This window comes from Plecotus auritus, assembly GCF_963455305.1.
Source record: "Plecotus auritus genome assembly, chromosome: 4".
NCBI classification, from domain to species: Eukaryota; Metazoa; Chordata; class Mammalia; order Chiroptera; family Vespertilionidae; genus Plecotus; species Plecotus auritus.
The window spans coordinates 79976510-79990267 of NC_137775.1; the positions used below are offsets into that span (position 1 = coordinate 79976510).

The 13758-nt window shown below is 38.6% G+C and overlaps 1 protein-coding gene across 1 annotated transcript in view; it reads left to right on the top strand.

Moving 5' to 3' along the window:
• Positions 1 to 2145, top strand: part of HMGCLL1 (3-hydroxy-3-methylglutaryl-CoA lyase like 1) — a 172812-nt gene extending 170667 nt beyond the window's left edge. Inside the window, exon 9 of the mRNA XM_080665505.1 lies at positions 756 to 2145. Coding sequence (XP_080521631.1) covers positions 756 to 857 — 102 coding nt within the window. The 3' untranslated portion in view covers positions 858 to 2145. The remainder of the gene's footprint in view (positions 1 to 755) is intronic.
• Positions 2146 to 13758: the final 11613 nt, after the last annotated feature.

A 13758-nucleotide genomic window follows, 5' to 3' on the forward strand; every position in this document is an offset into this window, starting at 1 on the left:
TTTATGAAAAGCTGCATGAGCACAAATCTCTGGTTAATCCACCTAATGCTCTGCCTCCACCAGTGACAATAAAGGTACTGGGTAGAGACCTGGAGGGTGACCTTTTGTTATGCCAAGTCCTAGAGCTGAGGAACATGCCTTGAATTTGGCCTTCATACTCAATGGCCTATCTGTCATACATGGATTTACTAAACTTTCAGAGTACAACCCAGGCAAACAAGTTCCAGATATTCCCTAAATATTCTTCATTTCATTTGACCTACAGCTACCTCCTCCAATAGCACACCATTAGTGGTTTTTCTGAATATGGTTTAAAAACATTATACATTCAACTTTCCTGTATTTCATATAGCTCTATCAAGTTTCTTTGTAAAGAGGTATTTTTTTTCCTAAACTTTTCCAAACCATTATTTTAATTGCCCTTCACTGATATTTTATAGATTGTTTCTAGTTTCAGTATTGTCCTTCCTAGAATCCAGGTGCCAACCTGAATTATACTGATTTATTCAGGTGTGGCCAGCCTGTGGTTTTATACAGGGTCAAATTCAAGATAGATTTTAATAAAGAAGAAAAATCTAAAATGTTGTCTACATGGTTCATGAAAACAAAGCTTGCCCCCAAATCAGTAATGAGCAGTATGTTTTTTAGTAACTTTAAATGGTTAAGTAACTGTTAATAAAATTAAAAGGAATCTGTTTTGTCCTCTTCTTTCCAAATGCCTCTTCCCCTCTGGTACCCCTGCTTTCTTTTACCAGGGTGTGAATCTTCACAAAGTAATGGAAGCTGGTGACTTTATTTGCAAAACTGTGAATAAAACGACAAACTCGAAGGTAGCACAAGCCTCCTACAATGCTTGACATGAATGAAGTTGTGACTCAAGGCTGAGAAGATCCATTTCCGCTACAGATATTCATCTAAAGATCATTACTGTCAACTTATTCTGAAATGTGAAGGAATAGACACAAGTTGGGGGTAAAAGAGATACTTTTCAAGAGAGTACAAGTGGACCCATTTTGAAGTCAACACAAAGTGAAAGCAGTCATCAAGTAAATCACAAGCTGAAGCTAAATAGTAAAATTTGTAGATATGCCTTTGAACATGGAGAAAAGTCTACCCTTTTGTTCTTATAGAACTCACTTGTTAATTTAGTAGAAGTGAAAATTGAGTTCAGCTTTCCCTAAGATTTCCCTAAATACCTAATACTATGTGAAATACTTAATCAAGCTGGCTTAGCACTGTGTACGTACTGTCAATAGTTTATGAGCCCTGCATAGTGTGCAAAGTGTGTGGCCTTGATATGCGTTATGCCTTTGGATCTCAGCTTCCCATTTGCCAAGTCAGTTAAATAATGGACCAAGCGCCAGATCTCCAGCCGACCCTACATAATTTTTAGCAATAGAACTTCTACATTTCAAGTATGGCTAACATCTGTTAACTATTTCAATGACTTTATCTTGTTCCAAGAGGCTGTGGTCAATGGCAAGATGCCATATCCTGGAAACATATTACGACCTCCCATGTTTGTTACATGCTTCCAGTTTACCATACTTTTTCTTTCATCAGTTAGAGTAAAAACCAGCGTGGTGTTACTCAACTGTGGAGAAACAGAAGGCACAACTTTCATCTTGCTGTCTAAACTGCAGTGATGAGAATAGATTGATACATGTAGCATAATCCACATTCGTAATTGTCAGATCACTTCCAAATTGCTGGAGGAAATGTCATTATAATCCTGTTACTAAGCCAGTTTTTAATTCATAAAATAAACTGTTTTTCATTGATTCAGGGCACTTTGATTAAATCTCATCTTCTTGTTGTTGACTTTTTTATGGTTATTTTTAAAGTTGAAGTGGCTGAACTTTTATCTTTTGTACTAGAAAGAATTGCCAGAAATAGCAAAAAGTAATATATCAAGTTGAGAAGAGGAACAGGAGGACTATGTTAAGAAAAACATTTCTGTAACTTATGCAAATAATATGGAGACAGTATTATTACATGTGTGTCTAAAACATCAGTTCTATTATTTATGTAGACTTCTCCAATAATATTGGGCGATCTTATCTTTGAATAAATTTGAATATAACTTGAAATATGAATGTGCGCATTGTGGACTTCCTACTAAATATTCATTAAAACATTGAAATGAAAAGGAATTCAACAAAATAAGTACTGATTACAACTAAGTTAACTTTAAAGATATATAATAAGAATCAGGAGGGAAACATATTGATAACTGACAAAACCAAACTATTTCCATGAAAGAGGCAGACTCATCTGGGTTGTGATGGCTGGGAGAGCAGGAGCTTGTGATCCGCAACTCTCTGCATTTGGGTTAGTGTTTGGAGGTGGGAGCAGTGCCAGAAGCAAACAAAATTGCAGCTCTGGATCGAAAAAATGGCGGCAGAATAGACAGACGTGTCCTGAGCCTTGTCCTGGAGCAGATAGAAAGAACAGCTGAGGGTCGCACAGGGAGTGTTTGTTGGTGAGTTGAGGGACAGCTATACTCCAGGAGACGGTGGGGGACTGCAGGACAGAGCTCCCCTGACCAGGCAGCCCCCACTGCTGCTGGGTTCCTTCCCAGAGCGACCGGCTCCGACGTGGAGACCGCGCCATCTTAAAGGGGAAAGTGGATGTTATCGGAAGCCTGAAAATCTACAACTATGGCACCCACCGAACAGCTGCAAACCCCAGAACACAGGTCTCCAATTGGCGCAAACACGCGGATTCAGAGGAGCTCTACACTTCACCACAGAAAAGGTCAGATTTCGCCTGGGATAAGGTGAGGTCTGCTCCCGTCAGGAGGGAGAAACGTGCGCACTGCGGGAGCTGGAGGACCGGGGGACGTCTGCGCCTAGAAAAATTGGTGGCTGTTGGGGCTGGCGTGATCCGTGAATGTGGAAGGGAGTCCTCAGAGCTGCTAACAGAAGGGAACTCTAAAAAGCAACCCATTTTGATCTGACGCAAAAGGACAGCCTAAAAATTTTAAAAGTGTGCCAGCTGCTTAGACACAAGGGGGAAAAAAAAGACTGCACAGACTTGCGCGCAACCCCAGAGTTCGCACACTTACACTGGCTTTTTTTTTTTTTTTTCTTTTTTCTTTTTCCTCTTTAAATCCTTGCTTCTGATTACTAAGCCAATATATACAATCACCCAATTGAGGACACCCTAAGAGATTGCAGGGGAAGGTTGTTTTTCTGGAACCTGGGGATCAGAGTGGGGAATAACCATCAGAGAACCAGCTCCGGGGCAACCCACTCCCACAAACAGGTATTGAGTGCCACAGGGAAAGCAGGATCTAAGCACTGGCTAGAGAGGACCTATAGACCTGGAGGTCAATCCAGAAATACTGCCACCCAGGGGTTGAGTCACAAATTGACGCTTGTGTAATGACAAAGGAATACAAGAGAGTAAGACACACCGCCTGCTTAAAAATCAGGACTGGCTTACAACACTGAGGAGCAGTGGAATGCAGGGAACTGCAATACTGTCCTGACTAGGAAACAGGCGTGCCAAACAGAACAGTAGAGGAAGTGAATGACCTTCACTACTGCAAATTTTTATTTTTATTTTTTATTTTTTTCACCTTTTACTTAAGAAACTAATTTTTTTCTTTTTTCCTCACTTGATTTTACCTTTTTAATTATTACATTTTTATTTTCAATCAGTATTATTACTACTACTATTTTAGCTTTTTTTAAAAAAAGTGTCATTTCATTTTCTCTTTATTTTACTTTGGGATTAGTGTTCTACATTCTATTTTCATCTTCCCTTTAGCATCGTTTTACTCTATCTCAACTTTACCTTTATGCCATCACTCTGTTACTAACTTTTCCCTTTTTGTTGTCCTGTTTCTCTTACCCTTTTCCTGCTTTAGATTTTCCCTATTCTTTCTTTTTACCCTGTTAAAACTTCACCTACTTATATATCTAATTTCCAATCCGTTGCTCCACATCCATACACACCACTCTCTTCTCTGTCTTCACTATACAAAAAATTGTTTTTCTCTCGGTCCTTTTGTTGTTGTTTGCATGATTGTTGATTATATCAATTTTTTATGCTTATTTGTGAGATTGTTTTGCTTATTCTTTTTGTTTGTTTTGTTTTTGTTTTTTGCTTGTTTTCCCTTGCCTTGATTGATATTAGTTGTTGTTTGTAGTTTGTATTCATCTTCAGGTACTTGTTGCTGGCATTTGTTGGGATTAGTGGCTGTTCTATTGGAGTTTTCTCCCCATATATATAGCTTGTTCCCCTCTTCTTATTCTCTTTCTTTTCTCTCTTACTTTTTTTTCTTTTCCCAATTTCATTTTTGCATTTCTTTTTTTTCTCTTCTTCTTTCTCTCCTATCCTCTAATTTGCCTTTTTCTGGTGGTCACCTTTATTTAGGGTTATTAATATCGTGAATACATTTCTGTTCAGTGCCTTGTGCATTGTACCTGGTTGTGTTGTATTTTGTGCCTTTAATTCAATGCAGGAGAGAGAGAACTACATAACCAGACACCCGGAGAAGGGAGACCATGGGGAGACAAAGAAACAACGCATATATGAAAGAAAAGTAGACATCACCAGAAAAGGAAATAAACGAAATGGAGGCAAGCAACCTGTCAGAGAAATAATTCAGATAAATGGTCATAAGGTGGCTGAAAAGAATGGGAGACAAATTTGACAATATGTGTAAGAACCAAGAGGAAATGAAGAACCAAGAAGAAATGAAAAATGACAACCCTGCTGTAAAGAACTCAATAGAAAGCATCAAAAATAGACCAGAAGAAGCAGAGGACCACATCAGTGAGCTAGAAGACAAGGTAGGAAAAAATACCCAAGTAGAGCAGCTTCTAGAAAAAAAAAATTAAAAAGCAAGAGGAGAGCCTAAGGGAACTTTGGGACCACATGAAACAAAACAACATCCGCATTATAGGGATTTCAGAAGGAGAGGAAACTGAGCAAGGAATAGAAAACCTGTTTGAAGAGATAATGACAGAAAACTTCCCTGATATAGGGAAGAAAAAACCCATACAAATCCAAGAAGCTCACAGAGTACCAAGCAAAATGAACCCCAAAAGACGGATGCCAAGGCACATTATAATTAAATTGGCAAACACCAACGACAAAGTAAGAATCTTAAAAGTGGCCAGAGAGAGACAGAAAGTTACCTACAAAGGAACCCCTATCAGACTAGTGACTGATTTCTCAACAGAAACTCATCAGGCCAGAAGAGAATGGAATGAAATATACAAAGTCATGCAAAGGAAGGGTCTGAATCCAAGAATATTGTACCCAGCAAGGCTATCAATCAAAATTGAAGGTGAAATCAGGAGCTTCACAGACAAAAAAGGACTAAGGGAATTTATTACCACCAAACCAGCAATGCAAGAAATGCTAAAGGGTCTGCTGTAAAATAAATAAATAAATAAATAAAAAATAAAAGAAATAGAAAGCGAAGAAGAAACACAGGAGTAAGAATAAAAATGGCGACAAATAAACACCTATCAATAATAACTTTAAATGTAAATGGATTAAATGCACCAATCAAAAGACATAGGGTAACGGATTGGATAAGAAAACACGACCCATATATGCTGTCTACAAGAAACCCACCTCAGAAAATAAGATGCACACAGACTGAGGGTGAAGGGATGGAAAAAGGTTTTTCAGGTGAATGGAAATGAAAAGAAAGCTGGGGTAGCAATACTTATATCTGACAAATTAGATCTCAAAGTGGAGGACATAACAAGAGATAAGGAAGGCCACTTCAAGAAGAAGAAATAACAAGAAGAAATAACTCTTGTAAACATATACGCACCCAATACAGGAGCACCCAAATACATAAAAAAAACTCCTGGAGGATATCAAGGGAGAGATTGACAGCAATACAATCATAGTAGGAGACTTTAATACCCCACTATCACCATTAGACAAATCCTTTAAACAAAAAATCAGCAAAGAAACATCAATCCTAAATGACTCACTAGACCAGATGGAATTAATTGACATCTTCAGAACATTTCACCCCAAAGCTACAGAATATATATTCTTCTCAAGTGCACATGGGTCATTTTCAAAGATAGACCATATGTTGGGCCATAGGCAAAGTCTCTTCAAATTCAAGAAGATAGAAATCATATCAAGCATCTTCTCAGATCACAATGGCATAAAACTAGAAATCAACTACAATAAAAACAATACAAAAAAATCAAACACATGGAGACTAAATAGCATGCTATTAAACAATGACTGGGTTATCAGAGAGATCAAAAAAGAAATAAAAAAACATCATGGCAACAAATGACAATAAAAACACAACAATCCAAAATCTATGGGACACAGTGAAAGCAGTCTTGTGAGGGACGTTCATAGCTCTACAAGCCTACTGCAAAAAAACAAGAAACAATGGTAATAAATTACCTAACTCTACAACTCAAAGAGTTATAATGAGAGCAACAAGAAAAGCCCAGTGTAAGCAGAAGGAAGGAAATAATAAAGATCAGAGCAGAGATAAATGACATAGAGACCAAAAAAACAATACAAAAGATCAACAAAACCAAGAGTTGGTTCTTGGAAAGGATAAACAAGACTGATGAACCTCTAGCCAGGCTCACCAAGAAGCAAAGAGAGAGGACCCAAATAAACGAAATCAGAAATGAAAGAGGAGAAATAACAACAGACCCCTCAGAAATACAAAGGATTGTTAAAAAATACTATGAACAACTCTATTCCAACAAACTGGACAACCTTGAGGAAATGGACATATTCCTAGAAAAATGCAACCTTCCAAAACTCAATCAGGAAGAACCTAAACATCTCAATAGGCCAATAACTATGGCAGAAATTGAAGCAGTCATCAAAAAGCTTCCAGCAAACAAAAGCCCGGGGCCAGACAACTTCACAGGGGAGTTTTACCAAACATTCAAAGAAGAATTAAACCTATCCTCCTCAGACTATTCCAAAAAATTCAAGAGGAAGGAACACTTCCAAGCTCCTTCTGTGAAGCCAGCATCACCCTAATAACAAAACCAGATAAAGATAACACAATGAAAGAGAATTACAGGCCAATATCCCTCATGAACATAGATGCCAAAATCCTCAACAAAATTCTAGCAAATCGAATCCAACAGTACATCAGGAAGATCATACACCATGACCAAGAAGGATTTACCCCAGGGATGCAAGGATGGTACAATATCTGCTAATCAATAAACGTGATACATCACATAAATTGAGAGATAAAAATCACATAGTCATATCAATTGATGCAGAAAAAGCATTTGACAAAATCCAACACCCTTTCCTGATAAAAATTCTCAGCAAGGTGGGAATAGAAGGATCACACCTCAACATAATAAAAGCCATATATGATAAACCCACAGCCAACATCATACTCAATGGGCAAAAACTAAAACCATTTCCCCTAAGAACAGGAACAAGACAGGGATGCCCACTCTCACCACTCCTGTTTGACATAGTACTGGGATTATTAGCCATTGCAATTAGACAAGAAGAAGAAATAAAAGGCATCCAAATTGGAAAAGAATAAGTAAACCTGTCCTTATTTGCAGATGACATGATATTGTACATAAAAAACCCTAAAGACTCCATCAAAAAACTAATAGACTTAATAAATGAATTCAGCAATGTAGCAGGATACAAAATTAACGCCAAGAAATCTATGGCATTTCTATACACCAATAGTGAACTTACAGAAAGAGAGACTAAAAAAGCAATCCCATTTACCATCACACCAAAAAAATTAAGATACCTAGGAATAAACTTAACTAAGGAGGTAAAAGACATATACACGGAAAACTACAGGACACTGAAAAAACAGATAGAGGAAGACGTAAACAGATGGAAGAACATACCATGTCATGGATTGGTAGAATCAACATCATTAAAATGTCCATGACCAAAGCAATCTATAGATTCAATGCACTCCCCATTAAAATACCAACGGCCTATTTCACAGACCTAGAAAGAACTCTCAAAAATTCATCTGGAATAAAAAAAGACCTCGAATAGCCGCAGCAACCCTGAGAAAGAAGAACAAAGTAGGTGGGATCTCAATACCAGATTTCAAGCCGTATTACAAAGCCACTGTTCTCAAAACAGCCTGGTATTGGCACAAGAACAGACATATAGACCAATGGAATAGAATAGAGAATCCAGATATCGACCCAAACCACTATGCTCAGTTAATATTTGACAAAGGACACATGAACATACAATGGAGTCAAGACAGTCTCTTCAACAAATGGTGTTGGGAAAATTGGACAGATACATGCAAAAAAATGAAACTAGATCACCAACTTTCACCATACACAAAAATAAACTCAAAATGGATAAAGGACTTAAACATAAGATGGGAAACCATAAAAATACTATAGGAATCCACAGGCAGAGAAATCTCAGACATATGCCGAAGCAATTTCTTCACTGATACCGCTTCTAGGGCAATGGATGCTAAAGAGAAAATAAACAAATGGGACTACATCAAAATAAAAGACTTTTTTACAGCAAAAAAAAAAAAAACACAAAAAAACAAACAAAAAACAAACAAACAAACAAAAAAACCACCCATCAACAAAACAACAAGAAATCCCACTGTATGGGAGAACGTATTTGCAAATGTTATCACTGATAAAGGTTTAATCTCCAACATCTACAGGCAGCTTATACCACTTAATAAAAGGAAGATAAATGATCCAATAAAAAAATGGGCAACGGACCTAAATAGAATCTTTTCGAAAGAAGACAGAAGGAAGGCCAAGAGATACATGAAAACATGCCCAAAGTCCCTAATTATCCGAGAGATGCAAATCAAAATGACAATGCGATACCATCTCACACCTGTCAGAATGGCAATCATCAACAAATCAACAAACAACAGGTGCTGGAGAGGATGTGGAGAAAAAGGAACCCTCGTGCACTGCTGGTGGGAATGCAGACTGGTGCAGCCACTGTGGAGAACAGTATGGAGTTTCCTCAAAAAACTAAAAATGGAACTCCCACTTGACCCAGTAATCCCACTTCTAGGAATATATCCCAAGAAATTAGAAACACCAATAAGAAAGGATATATGCACCCCTATGTTTATAGCAGCACAATTCACCATAGCTATGATTTGGAAACAGCCTAAATGCCCATCAGCAGATGAGTGGATTAGAAAACTATGGTACATCTACACAATGGAATACTACACTGCTATAAAAAAGAAGGAATTCTTTTACCATTTGCAGCAGCATGGAGGGACCTGGAGCGCATTATGTTAAGTGAAATAAGCCAGGCAATGAAAGAAAAATACCACATGATCTCACTCACTTATGGAAAATAAAGAACTTTATAACCTGATGAATAAAAAGGTAGACACAGAGGCAGTACAGCACCGAACAGACTGTCAAATTACAGCAGGAAGGCTGGGGAGTGTTAGGGAGGGAGGGAAATAGATCAACCAAAGGACTTGTATGCATGCATATAAGCACACCAATGGATACAAGACACTGGGGTGGGGGGGGGCGGGTGGGATGAGGGCATGCGACAGGGGGTAGGGGAGGCTGGGGAAAGATCAATGGGGAAAAAAAGGAGATATATGTACTAATATATGTAATACTTTAAACAATAAAAAAATTAAAAAATTGCAGCTCTTTGTGGATCTGCTTATTACATACCCCCTGTGCTTCTCCCTTCACAAAACGCAGCCCTGTGCACTGGGGCAGTGATGGGACAACTATCCTGATGGTGCATAGCAGAATATACACCTCCTCACCTTCTGAGATGGACTTTTCCTGTCTCTCGCAGAACTGTGATGGTTTCCATTTTGAGATACTTGGAAAAGCATCTGTTGATGCAAACTGCTTATAGAAGCAGCCAAGGGCAAAACTTGGCTGTTTTGAAATAAAAAGCACAGACTCTTTAAAAGGCAGAGCAAATAGTGAGAAACCCAAGGTGCAGCCTAGCACACACACAGCACACACATCAGTCTACTGATTGATCATTTCTGAAAATATTTTGATACTTCTAATTACACTCACCATGAGAAAGTTTATTTTAAGTATTTGTCATCTCCCACCCAAACCACCTAAAGCCCTCTGTTAGCTGAAAGAAAGTTTCTTTTCTGGTTTGGGGGAGCGAAAAATTACATAATCACATAAAGCTGCCTGAAGTCCATAGGCAGAATCCCACGTAAAGCTACATTTCAACTAACCAGGGAAACTTGGCATCATTGCAAACCCCACCCAAGTAACCCACCCACACATAAACCCATGCAAGGATTAGCCTTGGGGAAAGGCTTAGAGACAGCAAAGTAATTATGACCTTTACTAACATACTTGTCAAAATCATCTTCTATGGGATGTGCCCTTAAACCAAGGAAAATATCCTTTCTAGAAAATGATATATTTTATCACATGTATGTGTTGATGACCTATTATAGTCTAAGTCCTTAAGGCTAAGTCACTGAAAAATAGAAATTTTCTAAATTCTGGATTCATGAAATTCATAAGCCAAATAAATGGAAACTGGCTATGACTTTGAGAAGATTCTGAATGCCCTTTTATGTTATGTATTCTGATCACTGTAACATTTAATAAATACTCTTTCAGCTGCACTTCTATGACTATTCATTTCTGTATGTGTGCATCCTGTATATTCAAAATGATGAACTCCAGATATGAGTCACAGGTGATTTAGCATTCAGCAAATAAGCCACCAATATCATCCCTATCTCAATTGTATTGAAGAGGTAAATACTAAGGCCTGGGTACCAGCCAGAAATCGGAACTGAAGTAATAGGCAAGTGAAGGATTGCTGTGAATATCAATAATCATCTGCAAATTGTTTTGTGTACCTGAAGATATAAGTTTTGTACTTCTGTGGGGCAGACCAAAAAGTTAAAAGGATAGTTTTGGAGATAGATACGGAGGAGGGATAGGTCATGGGGTGGGTGGGCAGGAACTATTTTCTGCCTTTGAGCAGCTCTGATAGCACATTCTGCTATGGTAGAATGAATCAGTTGAATGCTCTGAATTGCACATACTATAAAACCTTAATTTGATAGGCTTAAGCAGTGGTCGGCAAACTCATTACTTGAGAGCCGCAGTTTGCCGACCACTGGGCTTAAGGAACAACAAAAATTATCTCAAATATTTCAGAAAGATTGCATTTCCACTCTCATTGGACCCTGTGGTTCAGTTATGTTACAAGAAAAAAAAAATTCTCCCCATTTTCCTGCTTTTCCTGTCTCGGAGTGTTGGCTCACCCTCAGTTCTTGCTCCTCACAGTTGCAAGGTTGTAACACTGCAAGGCCTCACATTCAGTGCTCCTTTTTTTTTATTGTTCACAGTATTACAGATGTCCCCCATATCCCCACCTTGCCCCCCTCCACTCCATCCCCTCCCCACCCCAGGCCTTCATCCCACTGTTGTCTGTGAAGTCTTTTTTAAAAATCAATGAAGAGTGTTTCTTCACCCCATTGCAAACTTTCTCTCATGTTTCCTTGGGAAGAATATCATCACATGCTCCTTCTTCAAACTATCACTTATGTGGCAAATAGACCATTAGGATAGACCAACTAATGTCACTGGTGACTTTGAACAGAACAATGAAGTGGTAGGGGAAAAAGCAAAACAAAATATGAACACATTTTATGGTGAGACAATAGCAAAATTAAAGGTAGGTGAGTTACCAACACTAACAAAGAACCTATAGCCAATATCTTTGAGATAGGAGGAAAAGAAGGAAGTAGAAAGTTTTACATTTGAGGTGTATAGCTTTTTAAGGGGAAATTAGTTGATTTTGTTAATTGGTCTCTATTTTATTGGGAAGTGAGATCTTTGGGTATTAGCGTTGGGGGTGGAGTAAGGGCTTGAGAAGAATGGTAAAGCTTGAAACCCACCCAGAGCAGTATTAGAAGTTAACTTACTCTATGAAAGAAAGGTTTCCAGGGGCTTTTAAATGCTAAGACCAAATCTATTTCTCTAAATCTATTTCTCTGTCTTCAGGCTATAGTTACCAACCTGTGCATTCCCACCTATTGGAAGCATATTTGATTTCAGGGGGACTGCTCTCTCTCTCTCTCTCTCTCTCTCTCTCTCTCTCTCTCTCTCTCTCTCTCTCTCTCTCTCATGTCCTGCCACCTCTTTAATTGCTTGGTTTCCTCCTTCACTCCTTTATGTTTAACTATGGATTCACAAATAAAAAATGCCTATATCCCACTAGTCAAAATGTGACCCATGGCCAGCAGGGTTGTCATCACTTGGAACACTTTGAGAAATGTAGACTCTTGGGCTCCACCCCAGACTGACTACATCACAATGTGCATGTTTAACAAGATCCTGGCAGGACTCATAAGCTCATTAAAGTTTGAAAGCATTTGTCTGTTGGACACATCTCCCCTTGGGTGTCTGAAGCTTCATTTATTCAAAATACCTTGTCCCACTTCCCCTCATGCATTGTGCTCCAGCCCACTGTCTTTTCTCTGCTTCTGAAACTAACTACACAAAATGGAACTGTAAACATAAAATTTTCATTTCTTTAATATGTCCTTTTCTCCTTTCTTTCCTTTTGATTCAAACTGGCCTCATCCAGCACCCTGGATCACCTGCCTGCCTCAGGACAATCAGGTTCTAATCAGCATCAAATAATCTTAGGAACAAAGCCTTGGGTCTGTTGACCACAGAAACAGAGTTTCAGTCAAACCAAAGATAACATTGGGCCTCAGTTGCGTTTCAGCTCCAGGCCCAGAAAATCTGAATGACTTCACCAACCATACCCTTGCGAAACAAGATGGGATTATACCATGGCTGACATCAGGATCAGAGGCAATCAATGACCCCACCTATCTTGGTTCCCACAATCAGTAGAGACCACAACCCTAACTCCCTTAGTCACCATGATTAATGGTTTCTCCCCTGTATGACCCATCCCCTATTTAAATATCCTGAGCCCTTAATAGTTTTTTAAGGTTTATTTGTTTTGTAACAGTTTGGAGCAATGCTTATAGAAAATTCTTAAAAACTATGTTGAATGATTGAAGGGGCAGATACATATATACACCAAAAAAGATAAGAAATGTTAAAAATCAAAATTGCCAGAGAAACAAATAATCTTTTAAGCAGGAATGTAACCCTCAGAACTGGTACAAAAGGTTAACATCAATAATAACAAAACCTTCCTGAGATATAAAAAATAGGCATTAACTGCAATAGGCAGTGCTTATTAATTCCTTCCTATCTCTTTGAATCTCTTACATACCCACCCAGGGGTGGGCAAACTTTTTGACTTGAGGGCCACAATGGGTTCTTAAACTGGACCGGAGGGCCGGAACAAAAGCATGGATGGAGTGTTTGTGTGAACTAATATAAATTCAAAGTAAAGGAGCGGAGGGGAGAGCAAGAGAACTGGATAGAACAGCCGGATCCGGCCCGCGGGCCATAGTTTGCCCACAGCTGCCCACAGACACACATTCTCACACTCACAGGCACACACATGTATAACATATCATTCCAATTAGGGCCAGTAAACCTCAGTTTCCTCATCTAAACTTATTGCTACTTGTCTCTTCTCCTGTCCAAGGAGTGGGCACTGCACTGTCTAGTTAGAAAGCAAGCCTGTTACATCAGCTGTCATCGGTGTGATTAAGTGGCATAACAATGTCATAATGCTTTGATATCAAGACCTAATTAATTTGATATTCCTTAGGTAATTATCATTTATACTTGTTTCAGAATCTTGTCTTAGGATAGATATGATCCTCAATTCTCTACGCCT